Source organism: Naegleria lovaniensis (assembly GCF_003324165.1).
Source record: "Naegleria lovaniensis strain ATCC 30569 chromosome Unknown tig011, whole genome shotgun sequence".
NCBI lineage: Eukaryota > Heterolobosea > Eutetramitea > Acrasida > Naegleriidae > Naegleria > Naegleria lovaniensis.
In genome coordinates, this window is record NW_025407833.1 from 429,879 (window position 1) to 448,305 (window position 18,427).

Sequence of the window (18,427 nt, forward strand, 5' to 3'; positions counted from 1 at the left end):
CGTTAGAAACCGGAACAAGCTTGGATTTTTTACATGTGTCAGTTTCGACATCAAAAAATGTTGAGAAAGACTCTCCATTCAGCCCTAAGACAACGTTGTCTACGCACACCAACATCATCATGGATGAACAATATACTCTCATCGAGGTCCAATCATAACACACCATTCATGATGATGGAGATCAAATTATATCCGGATTTACTATCTCAACGATCAGAATGGATGACTCACCATCAATTTAGATCTTTTCATCAGAGCCTCCGATCGGAACATGATGATACAGCTACTCTTTCATCATCCAATCAACAAGATCTTGTGGATTCCAACAACGATCATCACTCTACTCGTGATGATGTCCGATTTCAAGAGAAACAAGTGAGGTTCCGTAATGCCTTGTTATCATCAGTCCTCCGTCAGAGAAATCGGGACGTTAAGTTTTATTATACATTATTCGCAATTCTTGGAAGTGTGGGTTCCATAGGCTTTGAAGTCTTATTTAGAGTGTTGGAAATGCCGTATATAGGTGCACTGTATGCAGCCTCTTTATTCGGTTATTTGCTCGTTCAGAGAACTATGGCACTCTATTCGAAAGGTTCCTTCCTTGCGAAAAGTATTGGAGCTGTCGAGATTTTCGAAAACGAAACATGTCCTGAAAAATTACGAGTCTATCAAACGGTGAAGGAAATTGCAAATAGTATTCAATTGAAGATGCCTGCTGTGTGTTATATTGAATGTGAGGAACCTAATGCATTTGCATGTGGATATCATGTGGATTGTGCATGTGTGACAGTTACTAGCGGTCTCGCAAAATTACTGAATGATATGGAATTGAAGAGTGTGTTAGCTCATGAAATTGGGCATGTGATTAATGGAGATATGAAAACTGGTACTTTGATTTCCGCAATGATTGGTGCTTTTACACTGGGTCACAAGTAAGTGTTGCATTTAATTTTTGAAAAGAATTTGCAATGAGAATGATAATCTATTTAAAATCCAATCAAACATGGATGCAACGCTGTTCCTAACATGATTCAGATTTGCTCGAAATATTACATCAAAAAACCGCAAGAATGACACGAATAATAGTAGATCACAAAACAAGAATGCGGTACAAGCCGAAAATTTAATTTTACTTTTATCCATGACCACATTAATTGCAGGAAGAATCATGGAGTTGGCCATTTCCAGGTACGTTGATCCATAATGCACCACTGCATTCATGAGCGTCTCACACAACTGTGTATCTGATCGATTACTTGATTGATCGATAATATTTCGAAATTATAGACATCGGTAAGTGAAATCTCGTGAACAGTCATCCATTAAATCATTATTGAACATTTACGTATTTAGAGAATATTCTGCTGATGCAATTGCTTCTGCATTCACTCATCCTTATCATTTACGTGATGCCCTTCAAAAAATCAATAACTATCATTCCACTCCAAAGAAACATATTGAAGGTGGCAAAGAGTCGAACAAACCAACATCACTCACAGAATTGCCAAGATATGAATCCATGGCTCACTTGTACATTTATAACGGACTTGAATCGCCAGGTTCTTGGATCTCCACTCACCCTTCCACTGCAGAAAGATTGAATTCATTGGAGTCCATTGCAAGTTGGAATGTTGAGGATTTTTACAAGCTGACTATGGGCTCTTCAGCAATGAAAGACCAACGTGCAAAACTTTCTCTTTTCGTTGTTATTTCAGCTTACTTGATCATTGTTGTTGCAGTTATTGCCTACAATTCAGAAATGTTGGCACCTTTTACAGAACAAACCCTTTCACACATTCGACGAGACATGTCATGGTTGTACAAGTTTGTGAATGAAAATATCCTTCAAAGAAATAAATAATGTTATTACAGTATTATTGTTCATAAATTATTAAATGTATTTCATATTTATCTATTAACTCCTTCAAACCTCTCTTGATAAATATCGTACAACACGCTAAACACGTTTTGATAACTGGCACTAATCTTTTGTTTGATAAATTGCACAGCTTCTCTTTCACTCTTTCCAGCACACAAACGTTGCTTTAAACGGTCAATAGATCCATCCTTAGCAAAGCATGGTAGTCCGCTTTGTACCATCACGTGTGAAATTGAAACGATAGAATCCATGTGATCTCTAGCTGCCAAATAACCACGAATCATTAAATCTACAAATAAATTATAAGGTTCTGAGTGCTCCTTGTCGTCACCAGCTGCACTCGTGGTGATATTAACACTAGATGGAGATTGAGTACTTGATGGTATCATGATAGAAGTGGAGCCATTTGCAACAGAGCTTGAGGCAGAAACTACACTTGAAGTAGTACTTGCTTGTCTTGATTTTGATGACATGGAAGGATCATTCTTGCTTGCTGAAATGGTTGCTTTTTCTTCTCCCATAATTGCCAACATTTCTGTTGTCAATTTGAAAGGAACAACTTGTTCAATACCAAATTTACCTCCTGGAGAAATGTCAAATATAAATCCAAAGTCAATGTGAATGACGTGTCCCTCTTCATCTAACATAATATTACCATTGTGTCGATCCTTAATACTCAAAATAAAACTGACAATAGAATAAGCTGCCATACTGTGAATGAAATTACGACGAGCTTTTTGGAACTCTACAGTATGAGTATTACCATATTTTCTGATAAAGTAGTTGTAAAGATTATCTCCTTCATGTAATGATTCACCAATTTGATGTCTACTCTTAGAGTTTGGAACACATTCAATAATTCCCAAACCTCTTCCAGTGGTAATAACACGATAAGGGAATAAATATAATGGCAATTCTAAAATTTCGAAAACTCTCTTGAACATGGAAATAATTTGGAGAGCCAGTTGGTCATGTCTACAATCATCGCCTGCTTTAAAGATACAAGGAAGTTTGATGGTTGGTTTGTCCTTGTAATCATCTTCACTATCTTCTCCAATATCAACGCCAGCAGGACGTTGTTTCACATAGAACGGAATGAGAATTGGTACTTTCTTGGCACTCTTCAACGTTCTACTTCCATTTGCATCCAAGTCAATAATCTTGTATTGGGTATTGGTTGGAGTATACAAGTTTCTAGATGGTTTTACCAATTTCATCTCCTCCAATAGCCTGGCTTGACGTTTCTCTTTTTCTACTGGAATTAAATCTCCAGAGATGGTTGTAATCTTGTCAAAGAAGTGGAATTCTTCCTTGTACAAACGAATTTGATTGGCATCGAAAGCTTTGATAACATCAATGTAGAAAGGTTTCAAAATGGCACTCAACTCAAACTCTGCTGGCTTGATCTCTCCGAGCTCTTCTGGTGTGAGCTCTTTAGTTTCAACAATTTCTGTTCTCAAAGTCCAAATCAGTTGATGAGTGAACATGACACTGCTTCTAACTACAGAAATAATGTGTCTCTTGAGTGCATTGTTGTGATCATGACGCAAACATTGCACAATTTGAGGGAGATAAAACACAACAGCTTCTGGTGAGAATTTGCGTAGAGTTCTAATTGCATATTGTTGGACATAAACATTGTCAACGAAAGGTGAGTTCAAAAATCTTAAAGCAATTGATAATGTAGCAGGAGCCCAAATTAATAAATTATAAAGTTCAGGAGCATTAGCTTTCACATTTGCCTCGGTGACTAGATAATCTGTTGCCTCTGGAATATGAATAGCATCTCGTGGGAATTTTCTCACTAATTTTTCCAATTCATCCCTAATACAATCGAATGGAAAACGAACATGCATTTTGATGGCTAACTTGGGAGAGAAACTCCATGCGGTATCAATGAATATCTTCCACTTGTTAGGGGAAATCTTTGTCACAGAAGATACTGTTTCGTCAGCTTTTTGAGGTTCGTTCCAAATGGTAATTCTTTCAGATTCATGGCCAATCAACAAAAGTAACACATCCAAAATAGCATCAACACCTGATGTAGAGTAAACAACGGTACGAGTATCGGAAAGAGCACGGGTTGGAGCATCTGAAAGCTGAGGCACACTAACAAGACTTCCATGATCACTTCCGCTCCAGTTACTAGCTGATGAAATTACAGAACCTTTCACACTGAAGGCCACGCTTCGAGTACGACCTGATACACTCATCCCTGAAACGCTCACATTATCAGCTGCGTTGATTGATTCCCTCTCGTCAAATGAAAGAGGTTGATGACGATTCAACTCTTTTTGTTCTCTTCTAATACGTTTTTGAACATCAGACAAGACTTTGAGATCCTCCTGTACCATATGATTAGATCCTGGATCATACCAAGTGGGGTGAAGAGTGAACCAATTCAATAGAGCAGCAAAAGTTCGATGTTGTAAAATGGTTGCCATTGGAACAAATTCAGTAAATTGTAGATCGATAACACTTCTTGAAACTTGAAGTGAAAGAGATGCTAATCTAAAACGAGTACCAAGAGAAAAGTGTTCCTTGCTCAAATCTCCAATATTTTCGACTGCTCTCACTAACATTTTCAAGTATACATCCACTATTTGTTCGTTCATGACTCCTCCACTTTGGAATCTCTCTGCAAGATAATTAATCCAAATACGATGAGGATAAGTATCTTTGTGTGAAGTGGCATACATTGAAGAGGCAAATGGAGACGAAGGATTGAATGCATTGTTGGAGGACTGAACAGCTAATTCAATAGCATCATCCTTTTCGTGATGACCACAGAATAAGCCATAACCTTTCTGAATTGTGAATTGCCAAGCATTGGAAATTTCTGTCAGCAGAGGTACAGTCAAGTCATAACCTCTTGAGCCTGCAATCCAATTCCAACAATAGATAGCAATCTCCATGGATTGACGTGTGAAAATGTAAACAGGAGTCCAAACTACCCATTGCAACAATTCAATGTTGAGCTGTTTTTCGCTGAGAATAAAGGCTGTTGCCAACCTCATAACATGAGACAAGGACTCATAGAATTTGGGGTTTACAGCAGCTTTGGAATACTCTTTTAGCAAGGTGCTTATCTTTTCAACAATCTCTGACTCTGCGCCTCGTTGACCGAGCATGAGCTTTAAGCTATTTGCCTCTCCACAACTAAATGACATTACAGATACTGATTGAGTTAATGAGGTCTGATCTTCAGATAGAATTGAAAAGCCTCTCTTGTCGTTTTTCAACTGTTGACTACTAGAACCCACCGCTTGTAAGTGTTCAGTTGGGGTTGAAAGATAGACAGCAAACGTATAACCAAAATGTCTCAAAGAATCAATTTCAGATTGTTGAAATTTGATCAAGTAATGTTGAAGTCCAGATTGTGTCACATTGGGTGCAGCAGACATTGATTTAGAGATCCAAGAAAGAGAAAAACGAGTAAAACCATCCAATAACTTGTTTCGATCTGTGAAATGTTCAGGAAGATAAAAAGTTTCATACTCTGAGTTTTCTCTTGTTTGTTCGTTGGAAAATGGCTTGATAATGGGAATTTGGTCAAATTTAGCCGGGATTTTCACAGCAATAATATCTGTTGTTTTCCCCTTATCATGGCCTTCATAGAGAGCTGATATAATTTCTAGTAGAGCACTCAAGCATTTGGAACTCCAATACATTGCTGGGAACAACTTAATAATCATAACAATGAACTGATGACTAGTTTGTCGAACAATTTCTAATCTGTGGATGCACATCTTGAACAAAAGAATGCATTGCTCCTCAATGATAGAGTTCATATCATCTCTAGATTGTGATTTGATGAAGGAGCACAGCCATTGATCAAAGACTCTCTTCAACAAAGCTTGTAAACACAAAATTACCACAGGATTATTGAAAATTTGGTAATGTTCAAGGTAGTACAGTGAATGCTTTAAAGTAGAACCTGATCGTGCACGGAACAGCTCCAAATTGTACGTAGAAATTAAAAACAATACTTCCTCAATAGAAAGTTGTCTGAGTGATGATGGCGTGACAGCAATATCCTTGCCAATGTTAACACATGATTCGAGTTGGGTTGTAAGGTATGATTTCTCTTCTTGAGACATGTTCTTTGAGTCAATGATAACCTCAATTTCTTTGTTAATTTCCATGAAAGAATGAACATTTCCATTTAAGAGAATTGGTCCATTCATACCAATAGTTTGGCAAGCTTCATATGTTTCATCATTATGCTCGTTGGGATTAGTAAACTTAAAAATTATTAAATAGAACCACATGATACGGAACAAAGTCTGGAAATTTCCAACATTTTCATCGTCAGAAATTTTGTGATTAACGATATCAAACTTGCATGACTTTGTCAACGTAGCCACAGCAGGCATAAGCACAGCAATGTGCTTTAGCATGTCTTTCTTCTTTTCATTTGACTCCTTCATTATTTGAATTTCTCCTCCAAGTCGATTGATTAACTTAATAAGTCTCACTAACAATGACAATCGTAAATGATTGTGATTTTTTAGCATTTTGTTCATAATATAAATGGAATCAATGAGCAGACCTCCTAAAACAGTTTCTGATGAGTGGAAAGGATTTTGATAAATGCCAAATATCAATTCAACAATTTCTGAGAAATAATGTCCATTTCCTAAATGAATGCAATTTGACAACGGTCTCAATGCTACATTATCAAGCTTGCCCATGTTCTTCTTTTTTGTTAATTGACTTGTAAGAACAGGTAGAATTAGATCTGTGACAGCATTGTTATCGATTTGTTGAGCGATGGTTCCCAAAATTGTAACTCTGCGGTTGTTCTTTCTATAGTCGTTTGGATTCATGTAGATAATGTTCGAAATTGCGTAAATGGCTGAAGAGCATGTTGCGATACCTCTCTTCTTGAAGTCATCGTTAAGTATTCTGCACAATGAGAGTGTCAATTCCTCCACTAGATGTTCGCTCTTCTCTGTTGAATCTTCGGAGATAAACTCACGTAAAGCTTTGACACTGACAACAATAAAGTTATCAGATTCCTCTTTGCAAAGTCTTTCAATGGACAGCACAATGTCTTTACACATCTTTTCCTCGAACTTGTTCACAGTGTGGGATGAGCTTGATGTGATTGATGACATAGGTTGAGAAGGATGGACGTTCTCTCTTTTAGCAAAATCCAAGCACTCAATCAACACTTTTAAGACATCTTTTCTGAATTTAGGGCACATAATAGAACATTGAACAGCAAGATCTGCAGAGTTTCCAAAGGCATTGATGCTGTAGTTTGTATCTAAAGCAGAAGGTGACGACTCATCAAGTGTAGATGTTGTTTCGATAATTCTTTTGAATGAATCTAATGATAAATTTCTGAAAGCTATTTGAATTAACTTAGAGTAGAACTCCTCGTCAAACTCTCCAACATAGGTTGTTTGAATCAAAATTTTCAATACCAACACAATCATAGATTTCAACAGTCTTGATTTGAAAGCCTTCAGTTGCTTCAATTCTGTAGCTTGCTTGGATGAAGTAATATTGAAAAAGTATTGAATGATGTCGGCGATCGATTTGAGTTGTTCCTTTGAAATTCCTTTCGGTAATCCTTCTGATAGGGCTTTAAATACTCCGTACAATACTCTAGCAGTATTTTCGCTGTCGAATATAACTGTAGAAAAATTGTTATTGTTGGATTCAATATGTCATCATAATTGTATCATGTTTGAACACTTACATTTACTCTCGTAACTCTTCATAATCATATAACATTCTCCTAAACAAGTATCAATCAAAGCTTTACAGATCGTTTGCAAATGAGCCTCTTGTTCCGTTACGTTTGAAATTTCTCTCAACAAACTCACTAAATGATACGAAAAGAATTCTCCTGTAATTTTAGCTCTCGGATGCCATTTGCAATGTGGTAAATGATTAACCAATCCGACCAATAATGGCAAAATTTGATCTGTATGATTCGATTTTGCTTTGGTTTGTGTGAGGAAATAGGCAAGAGCGATGGCAGATTCTTGACCTTCCTCACTCAATAGGAGCAAATTGTGAGTCTTGTTGTATTCATCAAAATCAGTAAACAAATCGCTTTCATCGACGGAGGCTCGATGACGAATGTTGTTGCTGGTAGAATGACCGTTCACACCCTCGTGATGATGAGAATTTGTGGTGTTACCTGATGTTCCTTGATGATCATGAATTTCAGTAAATCCTTTAGTTTTTCCGGATGATGATTGATTTCCTCTAATAACACTTGTTGTTGGAAGAATTGGACATTTGTGTTTGATAAAATTCAACTTCTTTTCCACGCAGTTTCTTTGTGATTGAGTTTTATCGGATAGGTTCTCCAACTTGGAGATGCTGTCCACCAACTCCAACAAAATTTGTAATTGAAAGGAAGGGATATACTCTCGAATCGAGTACGGTTTGGATGACATATGGCAACCAGGTGGTGAGTGAAGGTATTTTTTGTGGATGAAGTCTTCAACAATTCTTTGTGTTGAGCATCATTGCCCAACAATTCCTGTGCAACTCATGCCAACGGACAAACATCTAACAACAGTGTTTCATGATCAAAATTAATTTGAGGTTTGAATTCTTACTACAATTCTTTGCAAAATTTTTAGATCTCGTTTGTTCAACCGCCTTCCACCAAATCCAAGATTCAAAAAAAAATGCCTGCACGTAAAAAACCCACAACACAAGAAAAACGTAAACGAAACACCGAAGAGGAGGAACAAACTGTAACATCCTTGAATGGAGAGACTTCACAGAAGAAAACAAAGACTGTTGCTCCCAATCAAGGCATCAATGGCGTCGGAGCATATCAGATACCCAAGATGAGACCTGGAAGCATTTACAGAATTAAATTACAAAACTTTATGACTTACGATGACTGTGAGTTCTTCCCTGGTCCCGGGTTAAATCTTGTTCTCGGACCGAACGGAACAGGTAAGTAATATCGAGGAGTACCGTTTCCTAATAGAAATTATCACATTCATTATCATCAAATAATTTGTTGTTACTCACCTGTGTACAGGTAAAAGTTCCATTGTCAGCGCCATTTGTGTCGGATTAGCTGGAAGCACAAAACTGTTAGGTCGTGCATCTAAAGTTGCAGACTACATCAAACACGGAAAAGACAAAGCTTTTATTGAAATCGAGCTTTATACGAATGATAGAAGAAATCTCACCATCAAAAGAACTTTTGTAAGGAAAGACGGTAAAGAGTCATCAACTTGGAAAATTAACAACAACAAAAAATCTATGGAACAAGTTAAGCAAATAATTGATGAATTGAATATTCAACTTGATAATTTGACACAATTTCTTCCTCAAGAAAAAGTCAGCGAATTTGCAGGATTAACCCCAACAGAACGATTGAAACAAACACAAGAGGCGGTTCTCCCTCCAGAAGTCATTAAATATCAGGAAAGTTTGATCAAAGAACAAGAGGACTTCAAAAAGAACACTCATACAATAGATTCCTTGCAATCAACAATAGATACGTTGAAAAAGAAAAACAGCCAAACCGAAAAGGAAGTTGAAAAGTACAAGCAAAGACAGGAATATCTCAAAAAAGCTGAACTTTGTTCAATCAAGCTTCCAATTGCAAGATTTAAACAAATGCAGACTAGAGGCAAAACTTTGAGAGAGGAAATACAAAAGAAAAAGCAAGAGTATGAAGTTCTTCAAAACAAAAATGGTCCTCTCAAAGATGAAATTGACCAATTGCAACAACAACATCAAAAGTTAGAAAACGAGCAAAAAAAGGATAAGGAAAAGATTAATACTATGAAACCACAATTTCAAGAAATTACTGAAAAGATTGAACGTTCAACGGCCAAGGTTGAACAATTTTTACAAGAAATTGCTTCTGCCAAGCAAAAGGAAGAGCATAGAAAAAATCAAATCCAAAAATTGGATCGTCAAATCGACCTAGCTCGGCAAAGAATCACTTCTATTGATACTGAATCAGCCAAAGCTATTAGTTCACAAAAGATGAGAGAGCTTGAGAGTACTAACGAAGAAATGAGCAAAATTACTGATAGAAGATTAGAACTTGGAAGAATTTTGGACGGAAAGAAACAAGATATCGAAGAAGTTAAACAAAAAATTCAAAAACTCGAAAATGCCAAGCATCAACGTTTGAAAAAGCTTGGAGAAAAATATCCTAATGTTGTTAAAACTTATGAATGGTATCAAAGCAATAGGAGAGACTTCAACAAACCTGTCTACCTGGTACCTTTAGAGATATCAGTTTTGGACTCTCATTATGCAGACTATCTCGAGATGCATTTACCAGAATATCTTTTTAGATCATTTGTTTGTGAGGATTTTGACGACAGAAATAAGCTCACTCAATATGTTGAGCAATGCAAATACAATATAACTATAATTGATCGAACGCCAGACGTGTATGCCCCATTACGGTTGGTTCCTCAAGAAAGGCTAAAACATTATGGAATGCTACATTATTTAGATCAAACCTTTGAGGCTCCAGATGTCATTAAGATGGTTTTAAAGGATATTGCAAGAATTGATACAGTTGCTGTCGGTGGTGCCAATGCTAAAATTGAAGCTTTTTTAACAGAAACTCCAATTAAGTGTGCTTTCGTTCCTGGACACCAATACCTCATGAGGTCATCGATGTATTCAGCAAATACTTCTACCAGAGTCATTGACGTAACCAAAGCAAGGCTGTTTATTGCCGTTGATTTAACTGAAAAAGAAAGTCTCAACAAGGAGCTTCAGGTTCTAGTTTCAGAGAAGCAAAATGTTGAAAAAGAACTTAATGAAGTGAAAGAAAAAGAACGTAATTATCAAACAACGAGAGAAACTTTAGATTCGCAAAAAAAGGAAGCAGACAAGAGAGTAAAAGAACATGAGTCCCTCCTAAAACAAGTATCCAACTATGAGAAGCAAAAAAGAGATATGCTCAAAGGTGCTGAAAATATTGAAGAGGTTGAAAGCAAATGCAATCAAAAAATTAAGGAGGAGAAGATTTCACAAATCAGCATGCACATTCAGTTGAAAGATTGTTGTAAGAAATTAATTGACTTGATGATCAAGAATGACAAGCGACCACTCTCTACATTGTCTATCAAGAAAGATATCGAAGAGAAAAGAATTCTGTTACTAGAGGCAGAACGACGTACTAAAGAGTTGGAATCAGCTATCAAAACGTTAGAATCAGAGTTCAATGCGATCAAGATTGCTTTGAACGAAATTAAAGTAGAAATGGAGGAACGTATCAATGTGTACGGCCAAAAACATGGACTTGATTCACAACAAGTACGAGATCTGCTTACAGTTTTTCCTGAAGGTGAGGAGGAATTGCGAACAGAAATTCAGCTCTACCAAGAGGAGGCTGAAAAAATTGTTGCCGATGAAGCATCTATCGTTGAGTATGAAAGAAGAAAGAAAGAAATTGAAGAAAAAGAGATCCAGCTTCAAAATTTGAAAGATAGAGTTGCCAATATCTCCAACACAGTGAATGAGCTTAAAGAAAAATGGTTAAAACCTCTCAAAACATGTGTTGACAAGATCAACGAAACATTTATGGAGTATTGCAAACACATTGGTATTTCTGGTGAGGTTTGTTTAACCGGTAACGATGAAGACTTTAGATCTTGGGAGATTGATATTAAGGTCAAGTTTAGAGACTCTGAAAAATTGTGCTCTCTTTCTGCACAAAGACAATCTGGAGGTGAAAGAAGCGTCACTACTATTCTTTATCTCCTTTCTCTTCAACAACTCAATAAGGCTCCATTCAGAGTAGTCGATGAAATCAATCAAGGAATGGACTCTGTAAATGAAAGAAAGATATTTTACCAAATGTTGGATTCAAGCCAGGGAGAAGACATTCCACAGTCTTTCTTGATAACACCAAAATTATTACCTAACTTGGTGCCTAATAACGCCAACAACATTACCATTTTATTTATTTTCAACGGACCTGTAAATATTTCCCAAGACCTTGTAGCCAAATATTTCTCCAAATTCGACAAGTCGCTTGAGTGCAAGAAGGAACCTGGAACAGGTTCTTCAAGTACTTCGAATCACCTTGCTAACGATAGCGATAGCGATGATGAATAATTGTCACAAGTCGATACTACTGTTGTACTTTTCTATTTCAAAGCTTGTTAAAAACTATTGATTGTAAATTGTGCAAATTTCTATGAAAAAATGGCTCCTAGGAGAATAACACCCACACTGATTGCATCCTCTTCATCTGATGATTCATCTAACACAAGCAACTTACGGATATCTAACGAAGAAGACGACAATCCATACCAAGAGAAGGTATTGGTATCATCGGATATTAGAAACGGATCGGAACCGATTTTAAAAACAAATATTGATATTTCATTATTGTTTAATTCCTATGGAACAACCAGACGACACAACACTGCGGGAGGAAATTATACATTTCATGTCTTACCATCTTTTGTAACATTGGACAATTCAAATCCTTCACATTTAAATGTTGTTTATGAACATCGAAATTATTTAAGAATTGCTTCCATGACATGTCCCGAAAATATTCGTAACAAACTCAATCCTATTCTTGTCAACAAGTACAAATCTTTCAAATCTCTTGAAGAATTTCCTTCCATATCGGAATCAAATTTATCGATCAATAATTATCGAAATCAAGACGAAGCGTTGAGTATCAAGGAAAAACTTGAAATCTATGGATGTGTTTCAACAAATGATACATATTTCCTAATAGCAAAAGATATTACCAACTCTTTAAAGGCACTTGAATTTGATCGAAGTAGTACTTTTAAAAGACAAGTTATTCTCATAGAAAATCTTTCAAATGTTATTGCAGTGGGAATTGAGAATACTCTCGTTCTTGTTGGATCCAACACAAGAGTTTACATGATTGATATTACTGCACTTGCTTTACAAAAGAATATTCTCTCTATGAATTCATTCAATATCAAGCAAAAAGAAATTTCACTATGCTATCCCACTTGCATCCATGGAAATCAAAAAGAATTTTATTTAGGTTGTGAAAACGGAGATGTAATATTTGGTCGATTCGAGTCAACAATTTCAGAGAAACAGGTTTTCACACTCAAACAGCCAGTTGTTTCAATATTCCAACTCAAACACGAGGGTCAAGAGCGCTTACTAATTGTTGGAACTCAAAAGATGGTGACCACCAACGTGATGAACAATACGATTTTCACCTCTCTAATGCTCTCATCAGGATCTTCCAAAACTCCAAAGAAAAAAAATTTCCTTACCACATTTGAAGAACAATCTCTTGTTGGTGTGGATAATAGTGACGAGAGAGTGATCACATGTTGTCTTAATTACAACCATTCTAAATTGGCCACTATTAGTACTTTGGGCAATGTGAAAATCTTTCAACTAGCACCCTCTCTAGAATTAATATTTTGTGCCAACTTTAAACATACAGCAAGTACTATTCAGAGAGGAGTTACTACTACTACTACTATACCCACACACCAACCCTGCAGAGAGTTTGAATGTTCTAATTTTTGCTTTGCTCGTACTCTCAGCTCTGATACTCATGAATATTTGGTTCTTTGCACAGTTGATGGTTTGATCTATTGCTTTTCTCCAATACTACTTTGAAAAGAGATTTGAATGACCAGCAGCGTGCAGTTTGACAAAATTACAACTTTGGGAGTTGGGAATTCCTGAAACGCAAAGGGTACAAAAAATTTTGTATTTGCATTCAAACATAACAACAAATTTGGAACGAGCCATCACTTGTGCAAAGAAGAACAACAAAAAAAATGTTGCAACAACCCTCACACAGATCGACCTTCAGAATGGAGGAGGATGACTTCTCTTCGTCAACCTCGTCCCCACATCATGATCCAGATGAAACGAATAGGTATATCAACGACATGTTATTGAACACACCACAAGTCGAAGGCAATTGGCGTTGGAACACAACCATTCTTTCTCTTGCAGCATTTCACTCATGTGGAACTTTGCAGAGAAATTATGACGTTCGTACCAAAAGATACCTCTTCCATGTTCTTCCATCCACCAAGTCAAATACGATTCGAGTCATTTATGGATTCGAAGCCAGAAATATTCTTGAAACTGATTTACCTATTCCTCAGAATATTGATGATCAACTCGTGACATCCACAGCAGACCGCTCGTTTTCAGTATACAAGCTTGCAACATTTGACTACTTGGAGGATCTTCCCAATTATATGCAAGTTCTTTCTGCTAAAGACACTCACCCTCCATCGTCTTATGAGATTGTTGATCTATGCGCTAAAGAAAACGTGGAATGGGTAGTTGTGAAATATCAAATCAGTGATTCAGATGTTATCAAAGTGTTTACTGCTCAAAACCACGACAACGAGTGCAAACCCACAATTCTTAACACACAAAACAGTACTTGTATGGCTGTTCATGTGGCTACACACACTCCAATACCATGGATATGTTGTGTTTTCAGAGACAAATTTAACAAATTAATGTTGAACAAATTCAGAATGGGTGATAAGGAGCCACATTCCAAAGTACTTGAATTGTCTCTTAATGACGATACAAGAGTAACATGTGTGACTACTCTGGGAATATCAGGTAATGAATGGTATTTTCTATTTGGCCTATCGAATGGAGAATTGTATTATTCACATCAAAACAATTCAAATAAGCAAGTGTTTTGGTTGGTTCGACCCAAGTCAACAACACTTGGATCCATTCTCTCTATATTGCAGACTAAGGAGAGACTCGTAATTTTGGGTTCCAACAAGCTTATCATTGCAAAGACACTCGATACCACCAAGTTAAAATTATCAGTGTTGAATCACAAAGGAAGCAACAAGACAACAAATTTGGGAGAAGTTTTTTCGTTTTTAATGTCAGAACGTCAAGACGAACAAGCTCAAAGAATATGCTTGAATAGTAATTCAACCCTCTTAGCTACAATCACCAATTCAGGGATTTTAAGAATATTCAAAGTTGATTTTGAGAAGGATAGTTACGAGCTTGTGTTCAACATTGCCTTGTTTCATGGTGAGTTCAGAAATTGCTTATCCATGTCATTTGCAAAGCAATTTGCAATGGGTAAAAACAAAAGCAGAGAGTATTTAGTGGTCTGTTTTGAGAAAGGGGTAGTTTTGGTTGTAGAACCCATGTATACATTTTCAGTGGTGCCTTCACCAGTTGACCTTACACCTGAAGATACCCAAGAACTTTAATTAAAGAGTGCTTCAAAGTTCATGAAATTTTTTAACGTTGACCAAACAATTGGTTTGGTTCATAGAAAGAACGTTTCCGTTTTGTGAATAATATTTTACTAGAGTGTGAATGTACTAAAGAGGTGTTCATTGCTGTTTCTAAAATTCGAAATGAAAATTCATTCATTCCCGTGTCAATACAGCTGTGGTTCACATATCTTCAAATAATAAATTAGAGAGAGAAGACCGTTAGAAGGAACGTTGGTTATTTTGTCTTGATACCAGTAGATCCAAATCCACCTGCTCCTCGTTCTGTTTCATCCAAATCATCAACTTCTACAATATCTGGCAAGGCAATTTGTTCAATTACAAATTGTGCAATTCGATCTCCTCTGGCAATTTTAAAATCTTCATCACTGTGATTGAATAACAATACTCCCAAATTTCCTCTATAATCGGAATCTACAACACCTGCACCAACATCTATGAAATTCTTAACAGCCAAACCCGAACGTGGAGCAACTCTTCCATAATAACCATGAGGAACAGCAACGGCCAAATCCGTTTTTACAAGACATTTACCTCGAGCAGGAACAATACAATCATAGGCAGAAGCCAAATCAAATCCTGCAGCATATTGAGAGCCACGAACTGGAAGAATGGCAAATTCGGAGAGCTTTTTGACTCTCATCAATTGTGGTGTGGACATTTTTTGGGATGATGAATTTGGTGGTTTTTTTTTTGAATGTTTAACGGCTGAAAAGGGCGCCAATCATGATGATATCATTGAAATTCAAATAATATTTCATCAACTCGGAGTGATGGACTAAAAGTTAAAACAAGCTAGGTCCTCACTTGGAAGACACCAGGAGCAATTTGTTTAAAGGAATATCCATTCTCTGTCAAATATTGTTCCACAGCTGGTAATAGGACTGGCTTATTATTGGATGAGTGTTTACCAGTTCCAGTCACAATATTAATCTTTCGATGAGGTTCGTTTTGATGTTTTGAAAGATATTCATTCAGAGTATCAATCGCATCTGACAATACCAATCCGTGCAAATCAATAGTTCTTGGCTTTCTAATGAGATTTCCACCAGTTTGTTCTCGTAATCGAATTTCATTTGCCTTTTCTCTGCAATCTTCGACAATGAGACTGTACTGTCTTGCTTTACTCATGAATTGAGTGGCAAGACCATGATTTCCTTTTTGTTGAGCACTGACAGCTAAGTCCATAAATTTATCTCTCAATTTGCTGTATTGACTGGATGCTTGTAAATAACTTGACTCGGTATCAATAAGTTCTGGTAATTGATAATGTTTTCGTTTTTGAATGAGTTCATCCAAAGCAACATGAGACATGGCTTGTTTGACAGCTGGCTTTTTGATATCCACGATATTGGAGGGCATGACTGCTGATTGGGGCCCAATGGTGGTACCATAAATGATTTCTTCTTCTTTAGGTTTGATTAATAAATTAGATGACGAGTTGAGGAGCTCGTTCGGATTAAATTGTGCTGGATATAATTGACTTAGATATTCAACAGTTGCTGTTAAATTTTGATCACATTGTTCAAAAATTTCCATTGCATGATCAAGAGAAATACTCTTGCCTTTGATAATTTCTCCAAGTTTTTGTCTCTTCATTTCTAAACTTAGTGTGACAGGAGTAGATTTCTTAGAGCTCTGTGAATGATTAGAGTTGCCACTGGTATTAGTATTCGTGTTGGAAGTTGTCGAAGAGTTCCATCTAGATCCTCCTACAAGTAAATCGTTTCTAACTACGCCTCGAGAGGTTTTCTTTTTAGAGCCTTGATGACTCGACGATGACGGTTTGTTTGTCTGATTTAAAATGGCCATAGTGGCTTCCTCCACATTATTGTCACAAGCAATTAACATGGCTTCAATTAATGACTGCTCAATGTTTGGAAACATTTCTGTCAACATGTTTACCTTTTGTTGTTTTTCTCTATTTTCCAATTGCATTTTTTTCTTCTTTTCAATATTCTTTTGTTGATTTCTCTTTTGCTGCTTCTTTTTCTTTTCTTCTGGATCATTTTGCTTGAAGTAAACCGGTAATTCGCGTGCCATTTCAGTAAGTGACTTATTTTTTGGGTCCTCTAAGGCTGCAAATAATGATGTAGCTTGTTTCTTTTGTTTTTCCATTTGCTTTGATTTTTCATCTTCAATAAAAACATCTTCTTCCGCAGTGTCATCATCTAAGAGAGCTTTTCTCAACACACCCATACATGAAAACAAGTCCTTGTCATTTTCCTCATACAGAAATTGAATGAAATCTCGATCGACAATGCAATATTCTCCACTTTCGTTCTTGACATCTTTAAACATGTTAAAGAGAAGAGAAATGTTTTCTTGATCATTGATGTTGATCGGAGAGTGAAGTGGAAAATCTTGATAGCCTTCGCTTCCGTCAAAATTGGCAATATTTGAAGCCTCGGCTGATGATGACCCTATGGATGAAGTTTGGTCAAAACTTGGTTCGGAAATGATGAAATAAAGCTGTTTATATTAAATTATGTAACCATATGGATCATTTGTATTGCAGCAAATGAATGTTAATAAATTGAACATAAAATTATAATTAAATGTAACCGACCTGATTGATAGTTTGATCGAAATCACACCCATTGTCTAGATATAATGTTTTAATAACATCTTCATCAACTAGTGGCGAAAATTCCATAATAATGGTTTGTAAAATCGGATCCAGCACCTCTCCGCTTCGGGGGTTATTGTTGCTCTCAGGAGTTGCAGCAGACGATAAAGATGACATTTTTTTTTAATAATTTTTCCATTTTTTTTACACAAGTTCAACAAAACCACAAAGTAACAACTACTACTAATAATAATTATTAGTGGCTTGGGATGAATTTATTGAGTCTTTTTTGAAATTTAAAAGGCTCTTCTTTTCATATTCAACTAATTCGTCATATCTATCTGGTTGAGTGACGTTGGACATGCAAAATAATAATAATTCATGCGTAAAATGATGTGTAAATTGGATTAAATATGGTTCAATTTGATGTTCAAATAATTCAATATGAGGACCATGAGAATAAATTCCTAAATGTGGACTCCAATCGTTAATTAATTTCAAATAGCAAAATTCTGGGCTTGACAATAAGCCTTCAATATGACATTGGATCATTCCTATAGAATACGATCTGAAAATTGTTTCCAATTCTCTCTTAATAAATAATTTAATCCTAGACTCTAATTGTATTTTCTCATTGATTGATTTGTACATTTTTCGTTTATGAATATTACTGTTAAATAATGAATAAAAAGGATCTTGTTGATAATACAGAAAATGTCTAAAAGCATGTTGAGGAATGGATTGAATATTATTCAATTCCGA

The 18,427-nt window shown here is 36.2% G+C and overlaps 8 protein-coding genes across 8 annotated transcripts; 4 read left to right on the forward strand and 4 right to left on the reverse strand.

Annotated features, from left to right (window-relative positions):
• Nucleotides 1-57: 57 nt before the first annotated feature.
• Nucleotides 58-1,861, forward strand: C9374_000933 (uncharacterized protein; the record flags this gene model as incomplete). The annotated part of the gene is made up of 4 exons (XM_044699505.1): nucleotides 58-932; nucleotides 1,036-1,188; nucleotides 1,288-1,293; nucleotides 1,354-1,861. 4 exons carry the CDS (start codon nucleotides 58-60, stop codon nucleotides 1,859-1,861), a joined length of 1,542 nt encoding a protein of 513 aa, XP_044552075.1.
• Nucleotides 1,862-1,908: 47 nt separating this feature from the next.
• C9374_000934 (uncharacterized protein) lies at nucleotides 1,909-8,298 on the reverse strand (the record flags this gene model as incomplete). The annotated part of the gene is made up of 2 exons (XM_044699516.1): nucleotides 1,909-7,523; nucleotides 7,590-8,298. The coding sequence occupies 2 exons, from the start codon at nucleotides 8,296-8,298 to the stop codon at nucleotides 1,909-1,911; spliced, it is 6,324 nt and encodes a 2,107-aa protein (XP_044552076.1).
• Nucleotides 8,299-8,535: 237 nt separating this feature from the next.
• Nucleotides 8,536-11,959, forward strand: C9374_000935 (uncharacterized protein; the record flags this gene model as incomplete). Its single annotated transcript, XM_044699527.1, has 2 exons — nucleotides 8,536-8,812; nucleotides 8,901-11,959. 2 exons carry the CDS (start codon nucleotides 8,536-8,538, stop codon nucleotides 11,957-11,959), a joined length of 3,336 nt encoding a protein of 1,111 aa, XP_044552077.1.
• A 90-nt stretch (nucleotides 11,960-12,049) lies between these two features.
• C9374_000936 (uncharacterized protein) lies at nucleotides 12,050-13,474 on the forward strand (the record flags this gene model as incomplete). The annotated part of the gene is made up of 1 exon (XM_044699538.1): nucleotides 12,050-13,474. One exon carries the CDS (start codon nucleotides 12,050-12,052, stop codon nucleotides 13,472-13,474), a length of 1,425 nt encoding a protein of 474 aa, XP_044552078.1.
• Nucleotides 13,475-13,638: 164 nt separating this feature from the next.
• On the forward strand, nucleotides 13,639-15,069 carry C9374_000937 (uncharacterized protein; the record flags this gene model as incomplete). Its single annotated transcript, XM_044699549.1, has 1 exon — nucleotides 13,639-15,069. The coding sequence occupies one exon, from the start codon at nucleotides 13,639-13,641 to the stop codon at nucleotides 15,067-15,069; it is 1,431 nt and encodes a 476-aa protein (XP_044552079.1).
• A 244-nt stretch (nucleotides 15,070-15,313) lies between these two features.
• C9374_000938 (uncharacterized protein) lies at nucleotides 15,314-15,757 on the reverse strand (the record flags this gene model as incomplete). Its single annotated transcript, XM_044699560.1, has 1 exon — nucleotides 15,314-15,757. The coding sequence occupies one exon, from the start codon at nucleotides 15,755-15,757 to the stop codon at nucleotides 15,314-15,316; it is 444 nt and encodes a 147-aa protein (XP_044552080.1).
• A 134-nt stretch (nucleotides 15,758-15,891) lies between these two features.
• C9374_000939 (uncharacterized protein) lies at nucleotides 15,892-17,842 on the reverse strand (the record flags this gene model as incomplete). The annotated part of the gene is made up of 2 exons (XM_044699571.1): nucleotides 15,892-17,568; nucleotides 17,666-17,842. 2 exons carry the CDS (start codon nucleotides 17,840-17,842, stop codon nucleotides 15,892-15,894), a joined length of 1,854 nt encoding a protein of 617 aa, XP_044552081.1.
• Nucleotides 17,843-17,908: 66 nt separating this feature from the next.
• Nucleotides 17,909-18,316, reverse strand: C9374_000940 (uncharacterized protein; the record flags this gene model as incomplete). The annotated part of the gene is made up of 1 exon (XM_044699583.1): nucleotides 17,909-18,316. The coding sequence occupies one exon, from the start codon at nucleotides 18,314-18,316 to the stop codon at nucleotides 17,909-17,911; it is 408 nt and encodes a 135-aa protein (XP_044552082.1).
• Nucleotides 18,317-18,427: the final 111 nt, after the last annotated feature.